This window comes from Anser brachyrhynchus, assembly GCF_964034855.1.
Source record: "Anser brachyrhynchus genome assembly, chromosome: 5".
In the NCBI taxonomy this organism is placed as follows: domain Eukaryota; kingdom Metazoa; phylum Chordata; class Aves; order Anseriformes; family Anatidae; genus Anser; species Anser brachyrhynchus.
Window position 1 is genome coordinate 36106031 of NC_137699.1, and position 22030 is coordinate 36128060.

Genomic DNA, 22030 nt, shown 5'->3' on the forward strand with positions numbered 1-22030 from the left:
GGGGCAGAGATGAGGGCTCGTGGGTAGCCCGGCAGCTTCCTTCCTCCCCAGCCGTCACGCTCAGGCTGAGCTCAGGGCTGGCTGCGTCCCCCCTTGACGTGGGGACGTGGCCCCAAGGGGCCAGCTGCCTCCCCCCGGGCCCAATCCCCACCACCCGACCCCTCTGCACGAGGAAAAATGCTCTGGGCCAACTCCGTGGGACCGCAAATATTCATTGGGGGTACACGGGGCGTGCTGCTGCGTCTCCCATCGCTGCTGCAGCCCTGGGGAGCCGGGGGGATGGGGGGGGGCAGCCACAGGCTGGCCGCCCCCCCTCAGCCCCGCAGCCCCTCCAGCACGGCGCGCAGCACAGCCGCTGCCGCCACCGCCCCGGGGTCAGGCTGCAGCAGCTGGGCCGAGCTGATGTAGCTGGCTCTGCCCGCGCCGGCCTCCATGTGCCGGGTGGCTTCTGCCGCCGCCTCCGCGCTCTGCCGGGGGAAACGGGGAGCGCTCAGGATGCGGCCAGCACGGCCCGGTGCAGCCGTCCCCAGCCCGCTTTGCCCACCCTAGGTCCCCCCCCGGTCCCCGTACCTGCACGGCGGAGGCCAGCACCGTCAGCAGGTCGGCTCCGGGGCTGCGCAGGGCGTGCAGCGCCTGCGCCGCGGCGCACAGCGAGTCCAGCTGGGAGACACGGGCAGGGGGCTGAGTGCCAGGGCCGCCGACAGCACCCACAGCAGGCGGGCGGCGTCGGGGCCCCGCCACGCTTCCCCTTGCGCGGCGGCACTCACCATCGTCCTGTCCCCCGGGGCAGCTCCTCCGTACCTGCGTGGCGAGCATAGGACTTGGCAGGGGCCCGCGGAGGGGCTGTGGGGAGGGGGGTCCCGCGGGGGTCCCGCCGCACTCACCGCTGCATGGCTTCGATGCCGGCGTCCATGGCGTCAGCCCACGTCGGGAGGTCGCTGCGGTTGTGCAGGGGCCGGGCGGCCGCCGTCAGGAACAGCCCGTAGAGCTGCGGGGACACCGGCCCCGTCACCGCCCGCGGCGGCAGTGGGGGGGACAGCGGGGGTCCGCATCCGCGCTCCCTCCTCTCGCCCCGCACTCACCACGCCGGAGGAGCCGCCCATCTTCTCCAGCAGCAGGTCGGCCAGGGCCGAGAGGAGCTGGGCTGGGGCCGCCGGCGGGGGCCGGCTGCGCACCCACTCCTGGATGGCTGCGGGGCAGAGGGGATAAGAGGGGAGGCTGTGGGGACCCAGCAACGTGGGGGGACCCTGCCCCCAGGTGGGCAGAGTCGCCTGGGGGTCCTCGCTCCCCACCAAGGGACATCGTGGAGCGGCCCCGCTCCTCCGAGGGGGCAGTGGGGGTACCACAGCCCGGGCAATGGCCGGCACGCACCTCGCGCAGCCCGGGCATGTGTGTGGCCGCAGTCCCCGTCGCCCGCCGCGCGGTCCAGCTCGTTGAGCTTGTCCTGCAGGCCCAGCAGGGTGCTGCACACCCGCTCCAGGACCAGCTGCACCCACTTTGCACCAGGCCCTGCAGGGAGGAGACGTCACCCCCTGCCTGGCCTTGAACTCAGGGGAGGCAGGGAAGCTGAGGCACAGGGCGGTGACGGCTTCTTCCCGCAGCTGCCCTGACCTGTGCTGGGCGCTTGCTGAGCAGTCTCTGGTCCCTCGTTCGGTGCCGGCACCTCCGGTCTCTGGCTCACGGCAGGCCCCGCAACCAGGTTGGGCCAAGCCATGGCCGTGGTCTCGGCATCTAGAGCAGCCAGAGAGGGGGGAGGCAAGTGCCAGCTCAGCAGGAGCCGCTGAATCCATGACACCGCATCCAGCAGCGCCAGCGGCCGGGAACCGGTCCCGTGTGCCCACGAGTGCCGGCATCCAGGGCCACCGCGCACGTCCCGTGCCACCTCCCCGCCTGCGGGCGCTCACCGATCAGCCCCACCAGCTCCTCGTCTGCCAGCATGAGGGTGAGGGAGACCCCGGCCATCTCCAGCGCCGTCATGAAGGAGCCCACCAGGGCCCGGGCGATGCGGACTCCTCGTTTCTCTGCAAGGGAAGGGTGGCCATGAGCGAGGGGGCATGGCAGGAAGGGTCCTCAGGAGCAGAGGGCTCAGGGCAAAGCCAGGGGGGGCTCCAGGGTGCCCCCACACTCACCCAGCCCACGCACGGCAGCGCCAGCCACGATGCCCAGCTCCAGGCAGGACAGCCCGCCCAGGTTGTTCACCACCAGCACCACAGAAGCACCTGCGAGGCAGCGAGCAGAGTGAGGCCCCTGCCCTGCACGTGCAGGGGGTGGCCGGGGAAACAGGAATGCTCACCGCGGCTCAGGGGCAGATGGGAGGCGTTGGCAGGGTCTGTCATGTGCGCCAGCATCGTCTCCACCGCCTCGTCCGCCGGCATCACCTGGCAGGGGTGCAGGGGACCGTGAGGCCAGGGCAGGGGGGCAGGGAGAGGAGCAGGGCGAGGGGACGCTGCTCACCTTCATCCTGCGCACGCCTGCCTCGCCGTGGATCCCTGCAGGGACAGGGCAGCGTCACCCCATGCTGACGCCCGGGGCCGAGGGGCACGTGGCCCCCATGCCCGCCAGCAGCCTGGCACAGGGGGGAGGCAAGGGGGCAGCTCCTCACCCAGCCCCAGCTCCATCTCATCGTCAGCCAGCTGGAAGGTGGGCTTGGACCCGGGGACGCTGCATGGGGACAGGCTGAGCCCCAGGGTGCCTGTAGGTGGCGGGGAGAAGGAGGGATGCGTGCCAGATTTCGGGGCAGGCGGCGGGCACGCAGGCAGCCACACGGGGAGGCAGGAACGTGACCATGCCCCAGCCACGCTGCGGGCACGTGGGATGCCCGGCTCGGGCTGAAGTCCACCACGTGCCGGTGCCTCTTATCTGCCACTGGGGAGGGTCCCGTGCACGTACCCATGGCCTTGGCGACCGCCGACACCCTCTTGACAATCTCATCCAGGCTTGCCCCCGCCTCAGCCAGGGCCCCGGCCACCTGCAAAGGGGGCAGCGATGGGTGAGGGACCCCTGCGCATCGTCCCCCCTAGGGGCACCAGGGGACCCCACGGACCTTGTGCACGAGGACGGTGCCGCACAGCCCGCGGCGCCCAGCTTTCTTCTGGGTGGTGAAAGCGCAGTCGTCCCCCACCACCACCATCTGCACGTCAGCCCCCTCTGCCCGTGCCCGCTCCAGCGCCAGCCCGAAGTTCAGCCGGTCCCCAGTGTAGTTCTTCACGATCAGGAGGGTCCCCACTGTGGGGAGGGGCAGGGGGTTAGGTGACGGCACGGCCGCCAACCTCCCCAGTGCCCCATCGCGTCCCCATACCTGCGCCAGCCTGCGTCACCGCCCGGATGGCCGCCAGGATGCTGCCCACGGCGGGGGAGGTGAAGACGGCGCCGGCCACCACCCCGCTCAGCATGCCCTTCCCAATGTACCCTGTGGAGGAGCAGGGACAGGGGGCTCGAGGGTGCCTGGGGGGGCACCGAGCCCACGGCGGGGCTGTGGGCACTCACCTGCATGGGCGGGCTCGTGGCCGGAGCCCCCCCCGGAGAGCAGGGCCACGCGTCCCCGCAGGGCGGCCAGGTCAGCGCGCAGGGCCACCCGGTGTCCCCGCAGCAGCCGCAGCCCGGGGTTGCAGGCCACCAGCCCGGCCAGCGTGTCGTCGGCGCAGCCGGCCACCGAGCTGACCAGCTTCTTGGAGGCCTGCGGGCACGGAGAGGCGGTGTCACCGGGACGGGGAGCGGGGCGAGGGGCTTCGTGCTGCCCCCGGCTCACCTCCATGGCAGCGTGGTGGGGCAGCGGCTCCTGCAGGTCCCGGTGGCACTGGGGGGGACGCGGGGCTCCCCGGCTCCGTCAGCTGTCCCCGCGCTGTGGCTCCCGCGCAGCCTTCGGCCTGGGTCCAAACTCTGCCGGGGGCTGAGGGAGGGCAAGGTCCAGACCCCCCCGGCAGGACGGGGGCGTCCCGGCTGGGCTGGGCTGGGCTGGGCCGGGCGGCTCACGGGGAGGGCAGAGGAAGGGGGAGTGCAGGGGGCCTGGGGGAGCACCCCTAAAATGGGGACCCCTCCTGGGACGGGGGGTGCCAGAGGGCACACCCCTGCACACGGGGACCTCTCTTGGGATGGGAGGGGGGGAAACAGGGGGTGCAGCCCTACTAAAGGGGGACTCCTCCTGGGATGGGGAGGGGGGACCAGGGGTAGCAGCCCTACACATGGGGACCCCTCCCGGGACGGGGGGTGCCAGAGGGCACACCCCTGCACACGGGGACCTCTCTCGGGATGGGAGGAGGGTAACGGGGGGTACAGCCCTGCACATGGGGACCCCTCCCAGGGTGTGGGGGGGTAACAGGGGGCACGTCCCTACACATCGGGACCCCTCCTGGGATGGGGATGGGGACTGGGGGGCGCCCCCCTACACATAGGGACCCCTCCTGGGATGGGAGGGGGGTAACAAGGGGTGCACCCCTACACATGGGAACCCCTCCTGGGGATGGGGATGGGGGCCGGGGGGTGCAGCCCTACAAAGGGGGACCCCTCCCAGGATGGGGGGGGACCAGGGGGCGCCCCCCTACGCATGGGGACCCCTCCTGGGACGGGGATGGGGATAACGGGGGGCGCCCCCCTACACATAGCCCCCCCCCCCCGGGATGGGGGAGGACCGGGGGGCGCCCCCTAGAAGCAGGGACCCCTCCCTGTCCGGGGGGGGGGGGGTGTCCGGGTGCCGCCCCCCACCTGCCCTCTCGTCTGCTCCCGGCGGTCCTCCCGGCGGCGCAGAGCGGCCCCTTCCGCTGGCGTCACGGCGGCGGCGGGCGGAAGGGGCGGCGGCGGCGGTGGCGGCGGAGAGGCCCCGCGAGGCCCCGCTCCCGGTGCGCGCCGCGCTCTGCCCGGCCGGGCCCCGCCGCCGCCATGTCCTACAACTACGTGGTCACGGCCCAGAAGCCGACGGCCGTCAACGGCTGCGTTACCGGTACCGGGGGCGGCGGGGTTATGGGGGGGGGGGCTCCGGGGGGCGCGGGGATACGGGGGGTGGGGGGCAGCCGGGGGGGTGCGGGGCCCCCGGGGGGGCTCCGGGGTGCGGGGGGGGGTCTGGGGGTGCTGAGGGGGACGGGGGGGGCTCGGGGTTCCTCGAGGGGGAGCTGAGGGAGTGGGGGCGCCGCGGGGGGGGGCTGGGGGCGGCTTGAGGTTCTTGGGGGGCTGTGGTTTTTTTGGGGTGTGCTGCGGGGGCAGCGGTGCTCCTCTCGGGGCGGGGGCCTGAGGTTTCAGGGAGCTGAGGGTATCGGTGGGGCGTTGGGGGCTGGGGTGCTGCGGGGCGGTGGTGGCTGGCTGGCAGGGTCTCGCCTCGCTGCGAGGTGTTTTGGGGGGGGGGGGGGGTGGAGAGGGCCCGTGGCTGGGGGGCTCCCTGGGGAAGGACGGGGAGCTGGGGGAGAGGTGGTGTCTGCGGTGTTGGGGTCTCGGGCTGGGCCCCCCGGGGTTGTGAGCTCGCTCGGTGAGAGCACCCCGAGCTGCCGCCCCACTGCGGTGGGGGCTGACGGCCTCTCCCCCTTCTCTCTCTCTCTCGCAGGGCACTTCACCTCGGCGGAGGACCTGAACCTGCTGATCGCCAAGAACACGCGGCTGGAGATCTATGTGGTGACGGCCGAGGGGCTGCGGCCCGTCAAGGAGGTGGGCATGTATGGCAAGACCGCCGTCATGGAGCTCTTCCGCCCCAAGGTGGGTGTGCTGCTGCGGGAGGGGGCTGCCTGCCATGCGGGTGTGGGGCCACTCCCTGCCACCCCCCCCTGACGGCACCCCCCGGCCCTTCCTTCGCAGGGCGAGAGCAAGGATCTGCTCTTCATCCTGACGGCCAAGTACAACGCCTGCATCCTGGAGTACAAGCAGAACGGGGACAGCATCGACATTATCACCCGCGCCCACGGCAACGTGCAGGTGAGCAACGCTGCAGCTCCTGCTCGGGTCTGGAAGGAGGCAGGTTCTCTTCCCTGGGGACAGATTTGCTTTGTTAGTGGCAGAGGTGCATCCAGGTGACGGGCGTCTGCCTGGATATTTGGGATTTTTCACCTACAGGGGACCCTAGCCGGGTTCACCTGCTGGCGCTGTTATTTCTAAAGGTTTTCTGATCCAGTGAGCAAGCCTCAGGGACTGAGGACATGGCTCTAGTTGTGTTCTTAGAACAGTTTGCAGAAGAATAAGGTTGATTTGAGATGCTCCAACTTTAAAGAGGTTTAGTACTCAAAACCCAATGTCAGGTAGTGTTTTTTTTCTCAAAAACGGCTCCTCCGGTGTTTTGTGACCAGTCCCTACATGCTGCGTACCAGAAGCACGACTGCTGAAATTACTTTTGCCTTTGTGGCTGTACAGTGAGCTTAATAACTGTAGGTGTGCTCCGTTCTGTTTTTTTTTCTGGTTAAAATCATGCCTTCCCAGCAGGTCAAAGATCCACGTGTCCTTTTGGCTTTTTGTTATTCTTTATCCAAATGATTTCTGTCAGCTGTCAAGCCAAAATATCTCCCATCTGTTTCCAGGTGCTGAGCTTCTGCTGAGGTACTGTTAGCGAAGCTGAGCAGGGGGTTACGGGCAGGAAGCGTAGGTGGGCACGTCCTGTCAGTAAGGTGTTGGTGTGTTTGGGGGAAACGTACTTAATCTTCCCGTGCCATGGTTCTTCCTCGTGACATGTGGAGATGCTGATATCAGCCCCCGCCAAGCAAAGCCGAGGGGTCTGCGGGAGGGCGATAACAGCCCTGGATTTTCGGAGGCTGGGTTTTGGTCACGGATATCAAAGCTCTTCACACCAGCGGGGAGCGCTGAGGTCGTTCCGCAGAGAGCTGGAGTTACAAAGCCAGCTGCGGGTTCTGCTCCTGGAGCGTCCATCTCCCGCCGCCCTGGAGGTGCTCCAGGAGTCAGTGCGGTGTGATCGGGGTAGCCGCGTGCAGTGGGAGCTCTGCTGGGCTCCCTGGTGGAAAGGACCTGCTGCTTCAGAAGACGCGCGACTTGCCTCTGGCTTGCCAGGCAGTTTTAAATCCGCTGGAGGTGTGGGGGGAGCCCTTCCTCAGCGGAGGGGTGGTAGCTCTTCTACCTGCTGTTCCCGAGTCCCGTGCAGGGATCTCTTTCTAACGCTGGTCACTCTGTTTCCCATCTCCCCATGTCTCCTGCTCAGGATCGCATTGGTCGTCCCTCGGAGACCGGGATCATCGGCATCATTGACCCGGAGTGCCGGATGATTGGCCTGCGGCTCTACGATGGCCTCTTCAAGGTCATCCCCCTGGACCGGGAGAACAAGGAGTTAAAGGCTTTTAACATCCGCCTGGAAGAGCTCCAGGTCATCGATGTGAAGTTCCTCTACGGCTGCCAGGCCCCGACCATCTGCTTTGTCTACCAGGTACCTTGTTCTCCATCGGTGACTCGGACAGAGGGTGCTGGAGGTTGCTGGGCTGACCTGCACGAGCCAAGGTCTCCAGAGGTTTTCCAAAGTGGCTGGAGCACTCGTGTTGTCCTGGAGCCTGCGGAAAGCAGTGCTGTGGCTGAGTGGGCAGGGTAAGAGACACTGCTGGCTCCTGCAGGCTCGTTTCATAGCTGAGGAAAACCCGTGTTCCTCTGTGCTGTGCTTTTCCATTTCTGGGAGAGGCAAAGAAATGCTCTCCCCCAGGAGAGCTGGGCAGCTGATGCTTCCGGGGGGGACTGTTTCTGTGCTAAAGGATTAAGAGGAGCACATGGGTCCTTCCAGTGAGCTCAGAGCAGGTGGATCAGATCCTGCTCAGTTGCTTCTTACAAACACGGCTGTGAGACTTCATCCTTTCTCTTCAAAAAGGCAACGTGTCGTCTTTGGTGGTATTTGAGAGGCTACTCCGGCAGTGAAAAGAGGGGCCGTAACCTCTGGGTTTTCACAGAGGCAGTTCTCATAGGCCTCTCTCTGAACACTTTATTTTGAACCAAAGAGGCTTTGCGGTGCTGGCTGGCCGAGGGATTATCTTTGCTTTGTCAAAGCCGGCGCTAGCTGGTGCCTGGCTGGGAGCTACTGCGACAACAGCACAGGACCCGGTGTGAATTCAGTTCAACTCCGCTGTGGTCGTGGGGGCAAACTCATACCATGGGAGCTGCAACCACATGGTAGCAAGGGTCTGATTTTTCCCTGTTTTCAAAAGCCCCTGCTGTTATTTTCAGGAGAGGTGGGCGCTCTTGAACCCCACTGGACAGTTAGTGAGGAAAGACCTGGGAGACATCGCTTTGTTGCTGTGTAAGCAAGGGTTCAGGAGAGCAGCCCGGACCCCCTGTGTCAGGCCAGTGCTCTCCCCCTGCCCTGCGGCTACCTGTGCTCTTTCTTCTCATCTGCACACTTCTCAGCTCTCCCTTGGCCTCCAAACAAGCTTTCAGAACACGTGGCAGTCCTTGTTTGTCTGAGCAAGGAGCGTGTATGGAGCCCTATTTTTATCCCATGACAATTTGCAGCTTGGTGTCAGAAGGGAAGCTCTTTTAGCCTGTCTTCGCTGTAGAAATACGCAGCAAGAGCGGCTGGCGATGCTCTTCGTGGTTTTGACTTGCTTCACGGGTGACGTCCCCAAAGCTGGCAGTGGGGGTGCGCAGCTCGGAGGAGTGGTGAGCGCCCCTGTGGGTTCGATTTGTGCTGCTGCTGTCGTCAGGTGGGGAAACAGGCAGAGAGGGATGGTGATTTGGCCAAATTCTTAAACTCTGTGTCAGAGCTTGGACAGAAGCACAAGTTTCCACTCGGTCCTCAAGAGCATCCTAAAGGAGGAGCTTGGTCATCCTGCAGAGTCAGCTAGTAAAAAGGGTCTTATCTCAAGGAATCTGGCACATTTATGTTACAGACGAACTGGGAGCAAATTCATTGGTAGTTATAAACAGGTATTGTACAGATAGAGTAAATTATCCATTTCCATGTCTAATAGATGAATTTTACCCTTGCAGCAGGAGTGAGATGCGAGTTCTGACTCACGAGGCCTTATGTAAAACGCTGGGTTTGCTTTGGTTCCTGGGAGTCCGACTGTGTGTGTGGGGAGGGGGGAACATTTCCAAGCTGCTGCTTTCCCTGATTCCTTCTCAATTTATTAATCATTATCACAGGATTTGGATCAAGTAGAACAGCATTGAGTGTCTGAGATGATTCTTGTGTAGATACGAAACCAGAGGAAGATACAAAAATGAGCAAGTTTATTAAAAAAAAATAAAAAGAAAAAAAAGACTTGAGAACTTCTGTTGTGTGGAGTAAAAAGGTCCAGAAATGCCAAAGTCACATTAACGACACTTCTGCCATTCTAACAGCCTCGCTTCAGCTTTAACACGTACAGGATATGCTCTGGTTGTGCTGATTCCTCATCTCTCTCCTCCACGTGGATCCGTTTCTCCCCCCGACTTCCCCTTCTCTGTCCGCTGGCGCTGCTCTTTGCTTCTTGCCGCACCCAGACGTCGGGCTGCCGAGTGCTGTTGGTGAGGGTTTGCTGAGCTCAGAGGCTTTGAGGGGTGAGCCAGGAGGTACCCGGCTTTCCTGTGAGTGTTTGCTTACAGGGCCAACAGCCACAGGGAGCAAAACCCACTTTTACTTAGGTCTGGAAAGTGGTAAGGCATAATAAATAAAAAGATGAACAGCTCTTTTAAAGTAGTTCTGCGAACGACGTCTCTAAGGAAACCTGGTTCCTCGTGGCTTAGAGCCTCGTCTCGGCTTTTGAGGCGTGAAATAGGCCAGTGGGTTACGATCAAAGACTTCTCTGTGCCTTGACTGCTCGTGTGTCCCGTTGTGGGCCCCGGAGAAAGGGATTAATCAGGAGGTAGTGAGTGGTTTGGGCATTGGTCCTGTGTGTCCCCTACGTGGGTTCCCAAGTGCCTGTTAGTGCGGACCTCCTTTCCTATACCCTTTATTTCCACGTGGACTCTGCCTCCGAGGCCTCTGTTCCCTCTCAGGTTTGGTTGAAATTGCCCACCAGGGTGGGAATTGCTGGAACGGCAGAGACGCCGGAGGATTGTTCAGCAAGCAAGCAGATTGTTGCCTCAGGAAACCAGGCTGAAAAGGCTGAGGAGCATTGAGCTGGTCGCTCAGCTGCTCTGGCACCTGCGCCGTTAGAGCAGAGCTGAATTCCTGAGCGCCTTGCTGGAGCTGGAGGCGGTGGCAGTACCGTGCAGTGCCACTCATACCCAGATCTGCAGAGAGCCATGCGTCAGATGAGTACGAAGCCCAGAAAATCACTCGTGGGTATAAAAATGGAAAAATCATTTCCAGTCTCTTTTGGCACAGGGATTTATCTAAAGGTTGTGCTACATACAGATAAATTTAGGGAAAATGCGGCTGAGGGTGCATGCGTTCAGACCCACGTGCAGCTGCAGCCTGCACTGGTGGGCAGGATGGCAAGGCTCAGCAGCTCTGGTCGCTGGGCGATGGTGTTCTCGTGGGAGACGGGGCAGCGCTGCCTTGCTTTGTGGTTTCTCATCAGCTCAGCCTCAGGAGCCTCTGCTGTTGTGCACACAAGGCTGTTGTCGGTGTCCGTGGTCATTTGTGCCTTCTCTTTCAGGACCCTCAGGGTCGGCATGTCAAGACGTACGAGGTGTCTCTGCGCGAGAAGGAATTCAACAAAGGTCCTTGGAAGCAGGAGAACGTAGAGGCTGAAGCCTCCATGGTCATCGCAGGTCAGTCCTTTGTGAAAAATCTTCCCTCCTGTTCGATCCTTGAGGCAGAACACCTCGTTTGTGCTGCACAAGTTCTCTGGTAAGACATTTCTCTTCTCCCCTGCACAGTGCCAGAGCCTTTTGGAGGTGCAATCATCATTGGGCAGGAGTCCATCACCTATCACAACGGAGATAAATACCTTGCTATAGCTCCACCTATCATCAAGGTGAGCAACTGCTGACGTCTAGAATTGTCTCCTGTAGTTCCTCTGTTTTCAGGCATGTCTGCAGGTGCTGGGAGGGTGCTGGGCCACTTGTAGTCAGGAATTTAAACTCTTCTGGTCTCCAGGTGTGGCCAAGTAGGGCCACTTACTCCCAGAGCTTTGGTGAGCCTAGGCGTTTTGCACGATGGCTGATCTGCGTTTTGGAGGGCTGAGGGACCCGTGTGGTCCCTGTAAGGATGTCAGCGTGTGCTTGCGCTGTCGTATGTGGCTCTGCTCTCTGTGGAGTACTCGGAAATGGCTGCAGTAAAGCTGAAATCCCGTTAGGGCCCCAGAGAAAGGGATTAATTAGGAGGTAGTGAGTGGTTTGGGCACTGGTCCAGGCCAGAGCCTGGTTTCAGTTCAGGCAGCGAAAGATATGAATGAGCCCCTTGGAGACTTGAGTCCACCGATGTATGATTGGGGCACTTGTTCAAAGGAAAAAAGACTCACACAGTTTGTGACGGAACTTGAGCTTGTGGTTTCTGTCAGAGGGACGGGCCAGCTCCCACATTTAAACGGTACAGGAAGCACAAATGGCACGGCTGAGGTGCTGCTCAGGGCTGAAAGAGGGCCTGAGGTATGATCAAAAGGTCCTTTCAAGCGGGAAATAATGATGGGCTAGAAAAGAGTTATAAATCTTAGGTAAAAAAAAAAAAAAACTAATTGTTGCGTGAACGCCTACAGGCTACTGGACCACTGCTGGGGCTCTGTGCTGGAGGGTTCGTTATACTGGAGTGAGTAGAGCAACTCTCCCACACTCTGCTGATGTACAAAACTGCCTTGACCTGCAGTCAAAGTGCAGGCACATTGGGTCTTGAGGCCAGTAGAATGCTTGCATCCAGTGAAGATCTGCAAGATCAGGGTTTTTAAATGAAAGGCGTAAACAGGAGGCCAGGCAGCATCTACCCCACAGAGCAAAACGTCTGCAGAGCTTCTGTCCAGAAATGGAGCAGGCTCAGAGCTCTTCGGGTCCCAGGCAGCATTTCTGCAACACACCTGTGAAAGGCTCAGCATTAGAAGAACAGGTGTTCTGATGGCATCGTCCCTGGGCTATGAATGAGTTAGGGACATGTTATTTAGGAACATGAAACGCTTTCTAGTTACGGAAAGCGAGGCTGTTTGCCCACAGCTTCTGGCTGTGTTTGCTGCTACAGTTGATTACGGGGTGAATCCAGCCCTCTCCCTCCATGCAGGAAGAGTGCCCTGGTGTGGGATTTGGCTGTGGTTCCAGCAAGCAGCTGGTGTGCTGTGGATGTGGTTGTTCCCCTCTGGCGTGTACAGAGGTGGTGCCGTTTCAGTGGCTTCCTAACACTTCCTGCTTTGCACGTAGCAAAGTACAATCGTGTGCCACAACCGCGTGGATCCCAATGGGTCCCGTTACTTGCTGGGGGACATGGAAGGACGCCTCTTCATGCTGCTTCTGGAGAAGGAGGAACAGATGGACGGCACGGTCACCTTGAAGGACCTGCGTGTGGAACTGCTCGGTGAGGTAGGACTCTGCCACGTCAGCACGGTGGCCCTGCTGCTTCTCACCAGAGGGTCGCGGGGCTCTGCAGACAGCCGAATGGCAGGAGTGGTGTCTCTTTGGAGCCCAGGTTGGAGTGATATTTCACTCCCCACAGCTGTTAGCTCCAAACTTTCAGTTGCTGGATTTGGCCTGGGGAATTCCTGATTTGGGCACTCGAACATTTACAGCATTTTCATGGGTTTTTGCAGGGTGTTTGCACACCATCCCTGGGAGAAGTTTGGACACTGGCAGTTCTACAAAGGGCTTAAATTCCTCCCCTGTGTCCAGGGTCTTTCTGTTTGGCTGCAGTTCAGATGTAGTGCTTGGGAGGCATGGCAGAGCCCTTTTCATGCTAAGGGTGGTTCATCTGTCTCTTTGCAATTCCCAGACATCCATTGCAGAGTGCTTGACCTACCTGGACAACGGTGTGGTGTTTGTTGGCTCTCGGCTTGGGGATTCCCAGCTTGTGAAGGTAAGTGGGGGCCTTGTGCTGGCTTAATTGCGTGTTCAGACAGGATTCGTACATCTGCTTTCATCCTGTTTGCAAGAGGTGTATACGTTGGGTGGAAACTTTCCTTTCTTTTCCTTGTCTACCCTCTGCTTTCCACTTGACCTTTCTTGTTGGAAACCGATGACTGTGTTTGTTCGTAGCTCAACGTGGACAGCAATGAGCAGGGCTCCTATGTAGTGGCTATGGAGACCTTCACCAACCTCGGTCCCATCGTCGACATGTGTGTAGTAGACCTGGAAAGACAAGGCCAAGGGCAGGTAATGTTGATCCTGCCTTGAGGTTCTCTGTCCTGGAGATGTCTGGGCCTGCAAGGTGTGTGGAGGGTGTCCATGGAAGGAAAAGACTGAAATCCATTTATTGGAGATTTAAAAGTCTTATCGTGGTGCAGGGAAGGCTTTGAGGTCTTGCACTGAAGAGTGGTTTATGAGTGGGAGGGCTTCTTCTTGGGCACCCCTGTTAACAAGGAAGGGTTTCCTCTCCTGCAATGGGGAATGGTCAACTGCCAAAGAACTTCCTCTGAGAAGCAAGGAAGATGGGGGCCCCATCTTGGCCCGAGTCTGTCACTGCAAGGAGTGGTGGGGGCGCTTCCCAGCAACAAGTGGTAAATATCTGCTTTTCTTCCAGCTGGTCACATGCTCAGGTGCGTTTAAGGAGGGTTCGCTACGGATCATCCGGAACGGCATTGGGATTCACGAGCATGCCAGCATTGACCTGCCGGGCATTAAAGGTGCGTGAGCTGTTTGGTGCTGTCTGATACACCCCGTGACCTGAGAGGGCCCAGTGGGGACATTTCTTGTGAGCAGACTGAGGTTTGAGGTGTGGGTGGGGGACTTCCACCCACCAGCTTTTGTAATATTTACTGTGAGCACGTGGCCTCTCTGTTGCAGGCTTGTGGCCCCTGAGGTCGGATTGTCATCGTGAGACGGACAATACCTTGGTGCTGTCCTTTGTTGGCCAGACCAGGTAAGGTGGGGTTAAGGCTGAGCCATGCTCTCGGCCGCATGTTGGAGCATGACCTAACAGGATCTCCCTTTCCCTTTAGGGTTCTTATGTTAAACGGAGAGGAGGTAGAAGAGACGGAGCTCACAGGGTTTGTGGATGATCAGCAGACTTTCTTCTGTGGCAATGTGGCACATCAGCAATTGATCCAGGTAATGGTCCTTCTAGAGGAGACGTCTTTCTCATCTTCACTCCATAGCCCTTCTCCTCTGTGGAGGTAATTTATATCTGTGCTGCGCATCATGGCAGGGGCTGCAGTACTTCCTCGGGCAGATGTAAAAAGTGAGGTGTTGTCCCGGCTCTGAGCAGAAGTGTTCTTTCTTCTCAGATCACCTCTGCCTCTGTGAGACTGGTCAGTCAGGAGCCCAAAGCCCTGGTGAGCGAGTGGAAAGAGCCCAACGGGAAGAACATCAGCGTGGCTTCCTGTAACAGCAACCAGGTGGTGGTGGCTGTGGGACGAGCCCTGTACTACCTGGAGATCCGACCCCAGGAGCTCAGGCAGATCAGGTGAGTGCACGTCTCCTCCTGCCCCACAGGCTCTCAGCCTCTACTGTCCGTCCTCGGGCTTCAGGCTGACTCCTGTCTGATTTCTCCTTCCTGCCAGCTGCACAGAAATGGAGCATGAAGTTGCCTGCCTGGACATCACTCCTTTGGGGGACACTAATGGCATGTCCCCACTGTGTGCGATCGGGCTCTGGACTGACATCTCCGCTCGCATCCTGAAGCTGCCTTCATTTGAGCTGCTGCACAAAGAGATGCTGGGCGGAGGTAGGGCTCTCCTGGGGCTGGTGGCAGCAGGGACTGAACTAGTTGAGCCGTGAGTGACATCAGCCTTCTTCTCTTCTTCTGTTCCCTGCAGAAATTATCCCTCGCTCCATCCTGATGACGACCTTTGAGAGCAGCCATTACCTTCTGTGTGCCCTGGGAGATGGGGCGCTCTTCTACTTTGGGCTCAGTCTCGAGACAGGTAACCATGGGGCCTAGCACTGAGTGGGCTGCCTGGGAAGGTGGCTGGACGTATGCCCTCTTACTTGCTTGATGTACTTTTTTTTTCATCCTTCTGGAGATCTCACTCTCCTTCCAAGTTACTTCTTTCTCACTGTGAGATGGTTGTGCTCACGTGGGACTGGCTGTGGGTACTGTGAGTTGGTGGATTTCTCCAGGGGACTGCAGACAAAGGAGATTGATGCTTATATCCATTTCTTTGCTGCCAGCAGGATGGATTTACTCGCACTCATTTCTTCCCAGCATGTCACAGCCACATTACTCTCTGCTGTCCTGCTCCTGCGAGCTCTGTTGGGGCAGCTCCCAACACCGGTGCTCCTTTTCTGCAGGCTTGCTGAGTGACCGCAAAAAGGTGACCCTTGGGACCCAGCCCACTGTCCTGAGGACTTTCCGCTCTCTGTCCACCACCAACGTGTTTGCCTGCTCTGACCGCCCCACCGTCATCTACAGCAGTAACCACAAGCTGGTTTTCTCCAACGTCAACCTGAAGGAGGTGAACTACATGTGTCCCCTCAACTCGGATGGGTATCCCGACAGGTGAGCCTGCACCTTGCCTTGCGTGACACAGCGGCGGGGGGAGCTTTAGACTCTGTACTGGCATAAACGAGGCGCAGGGTGGGCTGCTCAGCCTTGGAGCTCCATCTTACCAGGTCATGGATAGAAGTATGCCTGACTCTGATCAGTGGGAGAGCTTTTTCCATCAATACTCTCATGGCATACAGCAGTCCTGGCCCTGGATTCTCCCAGGGTAATGATCAGTCCCTTGTGCTGCTTGTTGGGTCTCACATGAGAACACAGGTGTGCGTGGTCCTGTCTCTTAAGCATTTGTCCCTCTATTCTGTGCATCAGTAATCCTAGATGCTGCACTAATTTGGCCACCCTGCTTGGATCTGCACAGTATGGGAAGGGGATCCAATGACTAGCAATTTTGGGGGTGGGAAGAGGAGGGAGATTCTTGGCTGCACTGCCTGCCTTACAAGCCCCATTGCTGAGTTTTCCTCCTGTACAGCTTGGCACTGGCCAATAACAGCACTCTGACAATCGGCACCATCGACGAGATCCAGAAGCTGCACATCCGCACGGTTCCCCTCTACGAATCACCCAGGTGAGCCGAGCAGTGGAAGGGAGTCTGGTTCGAGGGGCCCTTGTTCTGATGCACAGGACAAGACTGGGGGGAGATTTCGCCATGGGGAGAGGCAAGCTCTGCAGTCAGTGTTCCTGTTGCAGGCTCAGTTTAGCACACAGACCGAATCAGTGGCATATGCTGAGAGTAGTCTGTGCAAGGAAGCGGCTCTTTCCTTGCAGTTTCTCCTTGGAGTGGCCTGTCCTGGCACTGCTGCTCACACAGCTCTCTGTCCTGCAGGAAAATTTGCTACCAAGAGGTATCACAGTGTTTTGGCGTGCTCTCAAGTCGCATCGAGGTGCAGGATGCCAGTGGGGGCACCACTGCGCTCAGACCCAGCGCCAGCACCCAGGTGAGGGGTAACTGCTAGGTCGTCCCTGAGCTCTGGGCTGTGGGTACTGTAGCTCCTTAGGCCAAATCATGTTGCAGATTTTCCTTGACAATCTTCTCTTCCAAAGCTCTGAGTACAAGCTCTCCCTCTGGCAGCCTGGGAGGAGATGGGGTGGTAAGATGTCTCTGTGGTGGTGTCAAGGTCTCTCTGTGCTGCTCTCTGGCAGCCTCAGCATGCTCACTGTTCTGTCTGATCACCTTTGTTTTGAACACAGCTCCTTCAGTCCCTTGTATAGGCTTCTCTTTGGTCTCGAGTGGTTTCCTTCTCTCAAAGGTGCAGACACAAGTCCCCTTCAGGCAAAAGCTGTGGTGGGAGCTTCAACACTGTGTAAACTGTTCTATTAATGCTGTTGCTCAACAGTGCTGCCTCTGCCTTGCATATCATGTAAATCCACTGGTGCAGGGAGTGTGCCCCATTCCTCAAGCCCAGGGAGCTCCTTCTCTCCCATTCATCCTTCTGGTCCCCAATTGTCTCAGCCTTCGTGGTGCAGCATGAGGACGTGCCAAGTAGCATGAGGATGTGACCTGTCTTTCTGTGTCCTAGGCCCTGTCCAGCAGCGTCAGTACCAGCAAGCTGTTCTCCAGCAGCACAGCACCGCACGAGACGTCCTTTGGAGAGGAGGTGGAGGTGCACAACCTGCTCATCATAGATCAGCACACGTTCGAAGGTACCAGCCCCAAATGCTGCCCACGCTCTCATCCAGTGTTCCCCTCCAGAACAAGCTCATCAGCGTGTGGCTGATACCTGTGACCTTCACAAAGCTGTGATCTCATACACTTCCTTCAGTCAGAGCATTTTTTCTGAAAGATCATCAGCCACACGTCATGGTTTTAAGGTGTAGTGATTTGTTGATGGCATGAGGTGGTGGCAGGGAATAGGTGAGGGGATCTCCAGGCAGCCATTGACTCTGCACCTTGTTCACGTCCTGAGTTTCTAGCCGTCCCTAGGCAAATGGCTCTGCTCCTGTATGGGGGTGCTGCCTGTTGGGACCCAGGGGACCCAGCTGTTTCTGCCTTTCTCTCTTTGCACAGTGCTTCATGCTCACCAGTTTCTGCAAAATGAATATGCCCTCAGCCTGGTCTCCTGCAAGCTCGGCAAGGATCCAAACACCTACTTCATTGTGGGCACTGCCATGGTGTATCCTGAGGAGGCAGAGCCCAAGCAGGGCCGCATCGTTGTCTTCCATTACTCTGATGGTAAGAGCAAGGTCTTCTTGTGTGGCCAGGTCTAGCTGCATGAGGGCAGTCAGAGATCCAGCTGTCCCCAGACAGGATCTGTAGCGGTTTGTCACTGCTGTGGGTCATCACAGCACGTCCCCTTTCCCCTGTCTGCCAGAGGAACCCAGGAATCCCTCACAAGAACCAGATTCTGGGATTTGCTTTCTGTGTGTCTGCCCCCTGCTGTCCTGCTGCTCCTGCGTTACTTGCTCACAGATCCTCTGAGACAGTTTCTAGAGAGAGCAGTATTTAAGGCAGCTTGTCTGAACCCCACCTCAAGGCCTCCTGGCCCCGGGAGCACGATGCACATAACTTGGCACTCTGTGGATTGATTCCAGGGAAACTGCAGAGCCTGGCTGAAAAGGAGGTGAAGGGAGCTGTATATTCCATGGTGGAGTTCAACGGGAAGCTGTTAGCCAGCATCAACAGCACGGTAGGACTCTCACGAGACCCTGCCTTGCTTCGCAAGCATGTTTCAGAGCTGGAAGCTGTCCAGCCCTGTGCTTGTCAGCTGGGTCCCCAGTATCTGTTGGAGAAGTGTGTCCTGGCTGGCATGGGTGTCCATTCTAGCTCAGGAGTCGTGTCCCTTCCTTCAGGTGCGCCTGTATGAGTGGACAGCTGAGAAGGAGCTGCGCACAGAGTGCAACCATTACAACAATATCATGGCGCTCTACCTGAAGACCAAGGGAGACTTCATCCTTGTGGGAGATCTGATGCGATCTGTCCTGCTCCTTGCGTACAAGCCCATGGAAGGAAACTTTGAGGAGGTACCAGTGGTGTTGGATAGTCATAGAATCATTTAGGTTGGAAAAGGTCTTCAAGAAAGAAGAGGCCTTCACTTCTCTTATCGCTTCAGACATGTAGGTGCTGTAATTTATCAGACAATTCCAAAGATACTGTTTTCTGTCAGCCATCAACACAAGGGGTGTTTTGGCTGAACTGCAGTTTTAAAACAGATATGACAGTTTCTGCAATGGTATCTAACTACCAAACATTAGAACTTAGAACATTAGTCATATAGACAATTTCAGATTACAAACAGTAGAGTTCTAACAGGTACATTCTTCAGGAAGAATGTTCACTTGGTCAAAGAGGTGCTGGGAGTCTGCATTACCTGTTCCAGAAGACTGGGCAGGTGAAATGGTGTTGATGGCAGTAAATGGAGGAGCCTGGCTCACCACACTTGCCAGCTCTTGGAATACAATGATGTAGGTTTGTGCACAGAGAACAGGGTCACCTGGTGACATTCTCTTAGGCAGATCTATGTGGTTCTTGGAGGGACAAATCCCTGGGCTCCTGAGGAGCCGAGCTGTGTGCCAGAAGCCTTGTGAAGCGCAGGCTCGGGAGGTGTGCTTGTCACCTGCCAGGAGTGGGAAGCTGCCACCCAGATAGCCTGTTGTGCATTCGGGATGGCTCACTGAGACCATTGCTGCGTCTGTCAGCAAATGCGGCACAGCTGGGGGCTGGACCAGGCAGTGGGGCGATCTGCGCGCTTAAACTGTGAGAACGGCTTTGGCATGGGCTTGTCAGTATTTGCCTTGGCATCACCTGAGTGCCACTTAGGCCAGGGCCGTCTCCACCAAGGCAGTTGGTGCCTTTTGCTCAGCTTCTTCATCCAGCAGCAGAGAGCAGACTGGATCCCACCTTGCTCCCAAATGTGGGTGTTGGGTGGAATGAGGATGTTTGTTAACAGGGCAGGCTGTCTGTGCACCATACTGCATCTCCTTTTGCCCTCTTCCAGATTGCCCGGGACTTCAATCCAAACTGGATGAGTGCCGTAGAGATCCTGGATGACGACAACTTCTTGGGAGCAGAGAACGCCTTCAACCTGTTTGTGTGCCAGAAGGACAGGTGGGCTGGCTAGGAGGGGGATGTGGCAGCGTGTGACAGGAGGGACGGGGCAGTGGGGCCTTCTGGTCCCCTCAGCATCACAGCTACAGAGGCGTGCCAGGCAGGAAAGTGGTCAGAAGCATGCATAGCTCTGAGGAGATGTGAGACAGGGGTGGGGGGAGTTCACCTGTCACCCCAGCACAGACTGAGCAGGGTGCTTTGGGTTTCAGTGCTGCCACGACCGACGAGGAGCGCCAGCACTTGCAGGAAGTGGGGCTGTCCCACCTGGGAGAGTTTGTCAACGTCTTCTGTCACGGGTCCTTGGTCATGCAGAACCTTGGCGAGACATCCACTCCGACACAAGGATCAGTTCTCTTTGGCACAGTCAATGGCATGATAGGTAAGGCTCAGGGAGAATCACCTCGAGCAGGAGGGTAGCAGGTCCCCTTCTCTGCTGCTTGACCTGGTCTGGGGTTTCCTCGTGTCTCCGTTCTCTGTCATCAGTCTAGCGGTGCTCTGTGCCATACTGTCCTCAAAAACCTACTTTTCTGTCTGGAGAGCTTCCAGGAGAGGAAATTGCTCTGGATTTCTTTGAAAGCCCTTGCTTATCCCAGCCCTCTCAGGCACCACCTTTAGTACAGCTCCAGTCCAGCAGCATCTGCTCCCTGCCTGCTGGCAGCCGCAGCAGCGTGGCCCCAGGTTCCCTGGGATGCCCTGGGTTGAGCCCTGAGCCCTCGTCACCATTTTGTCCTTTGCAGGCCTGGTGACCTCGCTGTCGGAGAGCTGGTACAACCTGCTGCTGGACATGCAGAACAGGCTGAACAAAGTCATCAAGAGCGTGGGCAAGATCGAGCACTCCTTATATCCTTCTGTGGTCCAGCCAGGGGCCTGCACCAGCAAATGCTGGGGGCTGGCTTGTGAATCGGGGCGGGGGGCGTTGAAGGCCTGTCTCTGTTGGGACACCTTGGGGAGAGCATGTGTCAGCTGGAGAGGGGGGTGGTGTGTCTGCCAGGTGATCAGGGCATTGTGCTGCAAGAGACGCCCATGTGGTAAAGGGGTGTATCTTGAAGGGTTTGACAAAATTGGCTTTGTAATATTGCAGATTTTGGGGGTCTGATCACAGGAGCTTACTGTGCTTGAGGAACAGCACGTGCATTAATATCAAGACCCCAAGGTCTGCTGTGCATAAAACAGCCCTAAAAAGCGTGGCACAAATTCTGTGGTCCTGTTGAGGCAGTGTGGTCAGTCTGCCTCAGGCAACTGCTGTGGACGCAGTGGGGGGAGGTTTTTTCCAGCCATGGTCTGGGGTTGGTGTTACTCCGTGTGGGTTTGGCTCCTTGACAGTGGCACCTGGAGGTCATTTCACACGGAGCGCAAGACAGAACCAGCTACGGGGTTCATTGATGGTGACCTGATCGAAAGCTTCCTGGACATCAGCAGGCCCAAGATGCAGGAGGTGGTGGCAAACTTGCAGGTGAGATGGGTGATACGAGCTTGGGCTCATGAAACTAGCGGTAGGAACCCCGCTCAGAAATTCAGCCTGCACTGAACACGTGCCCTCCTACGAGGGCATGCATTCTTCTGCACCTGCTGCTGTCTCCACGCTCCCATGCCTTTTCTCTCCATCCAGATTGACGACGGCAGTGGCATGAAGAGGGAGGCCACCGTAGATGACCTGATAAAGATCGTGGAGGAGCTGACCCGGATCCACTAGCAGGATTCGGGGTCCTTCCCTAGCACCTTCCTCCCCATCGAGCAAGGGAGGCTTTTCCCCGCCTGCAGCTGGAAGACCCCTGACTGGCTGCACTGAACACTGGCGGGTGGCACTTGCCCAAGGGGAGGTGGGAGAAGGAGTTTCGGAAGGGGAGCCAGTTTGCTAGGGATTTGGGGGGGGGGGGGGGTCGTTGGCCAGGCACCACGTCATTGCCAGCTTGGATTCACAAATCCTACGGACTCAGCTGCTGACCCAGAGCTGGGCTTCGCTCGTCGCTCTTGTTGGGTGACCAGTAGCACTCGGCTGATGCGATGCCCTTGCCTGGATTCACTCTTCACTGTTGTCTTTAGTAATTTTTTTCCTGCTTTTGGTTTCGTTTTCAATTCTTTTTGATCCGTTGTATTTTTTTTTGGAAGGGGAAGCAAAGCTGCCTCTAGGGTGAGGGCGAGGGCTGGAGGATTCATGAGGGGCTGGTGAGACCTGCAGACGTGGAGGGGGAAGATCTCTTTACATCTGGATAAGGAAGCTAAGAGGGACAGCACGCTCCTCTCTCTCCACAGGATCTGTGGCTTGCTCAGGGAGGGAAGTTCTGGGAAGCTCAATCAGTTGTGGAGTCTGAGTTTTACCAAATAAAGTAGTCCAAGAGGAAAGGTCTGTCTCCTGGCGCTGAGCTCCTCATCGGCACAGCAGGGGTGGCAGTACCCGCTCTGCATGCCGCTGTGTGCAGCTGTGTCCGCGTCCAGCCAGAGGAAGCCTCCTTCCCCAGCCACCGCGGTGCCCAGAGGAGTTTCCTGCACTGAATTGTGTTCCTGTGCTTGGTGGTGATGAGAGCAGCACAGGGGACAGCAGGTCTGGCAGATCAGCAAAGGGGTCAATGAGCCCACAGGCGCTG

At 58.4% G+C, this 22030-nt stretch overlaps 2 protein-coding genes across 5 annotated transcripts; one reads left to right on the forward strand and one right to left on the reverse strand.

Annotated features, from left to right (window-relative positions):
• Nucleotides 1-56: 56 nt before the first annotated feature.
• TKFC (triokinase and FMN cyclase) lies at nt 57-4834 on the reverse strand. 2 transcript variants are annotated; one of them, XM_080595009.1, is made up of 19 exons: nt 4702-4834; nt 3749-3889; nt 3487-3676; nt 3299-3409; nt 3044-3225; nt 2890-2968; nt 2603-2692; nt 2455-2489; nt 2294-2378; nt 2130-2219; nt 1905-2021; nt 1612-1731; nt 1372-1509; nt 1083-1189; nt 885-988; nt 768-801; nt 571-660; nt 399-467; nt 57-254 (listed from the first exon to the last, which is right to left on the reverse strand). In XM_080595009.1, the coding sequence occupies exons 2-19, from the start codon at nt 3752-3754 to the stop codon at nt 72-74; spliced, it is 1830 nt and encodes a 609-aa protein (XP_080451135.1). In that variant the 5' UTR covers nt 3755-3889; nt 4702-4834; the 3' UTR covers nt 57-71. The 2 variants fall into 2 exon arrangements, with proteins under 2 accessions (XP_080451135.1, XP_080451136.1); XM_080595010.1 differs by having other exon boundaries at nt 196-467.
• Nucleotides 4803-21788, forward strand: DDB1 (damage specific DNA binding protein 1). Of its 3 annotated transcripts, none has more exons than XR_013952131.1 (27): nt 4803-4936; nt 5531-5679; nt 5779-5895; nt 7124-7345; nt 10485-10599; nt 10708-10805; nt 12172-12330; nt 12737-12820; nt 13000-13116; nt 13484-13586; nt 13747-13822; nt 13902-14010; nt 14187-14365; nt 14463-14626; nt 14718-14825; nt 15193-15400; nt 15873-15968; nt 16227-16338; nt 16921-17044; nt 17409-17573; nt 17933-18027; nt 18191-18361; nt 19336-19445; nt 19655-19824; nt 20183-20295; nt 20769-20898; nt 21055-21788. XR_013952131.1 is itself a non-coding variant. In XM_080594948.1 (27 exons), exons 1-27 carry the CDS (start codon nt 4876-4878, stop codon nt 21136-21138), a joined length of 3423 nt encoding a protein of 1140 aa, XP_080451074.1. In that variant the 5' UTR covers nt 4803-4875; the 3' UTR covers nt 21139-21788. The 3 variants fall into 3 exon arrangements, 2 of the variants coding, with proteins under 2 accessions (XP_080451074.1, XP_080451075.1); XM_080594948.1 differs by having other exon boundaries at nt 20183-20285; nt 20775-20898; XM_080594949.1 differs by having other exon boundaries at nt 20183-20276.
• Nucleotides 21789-22030: the final 242 nt, after the last annotated feature.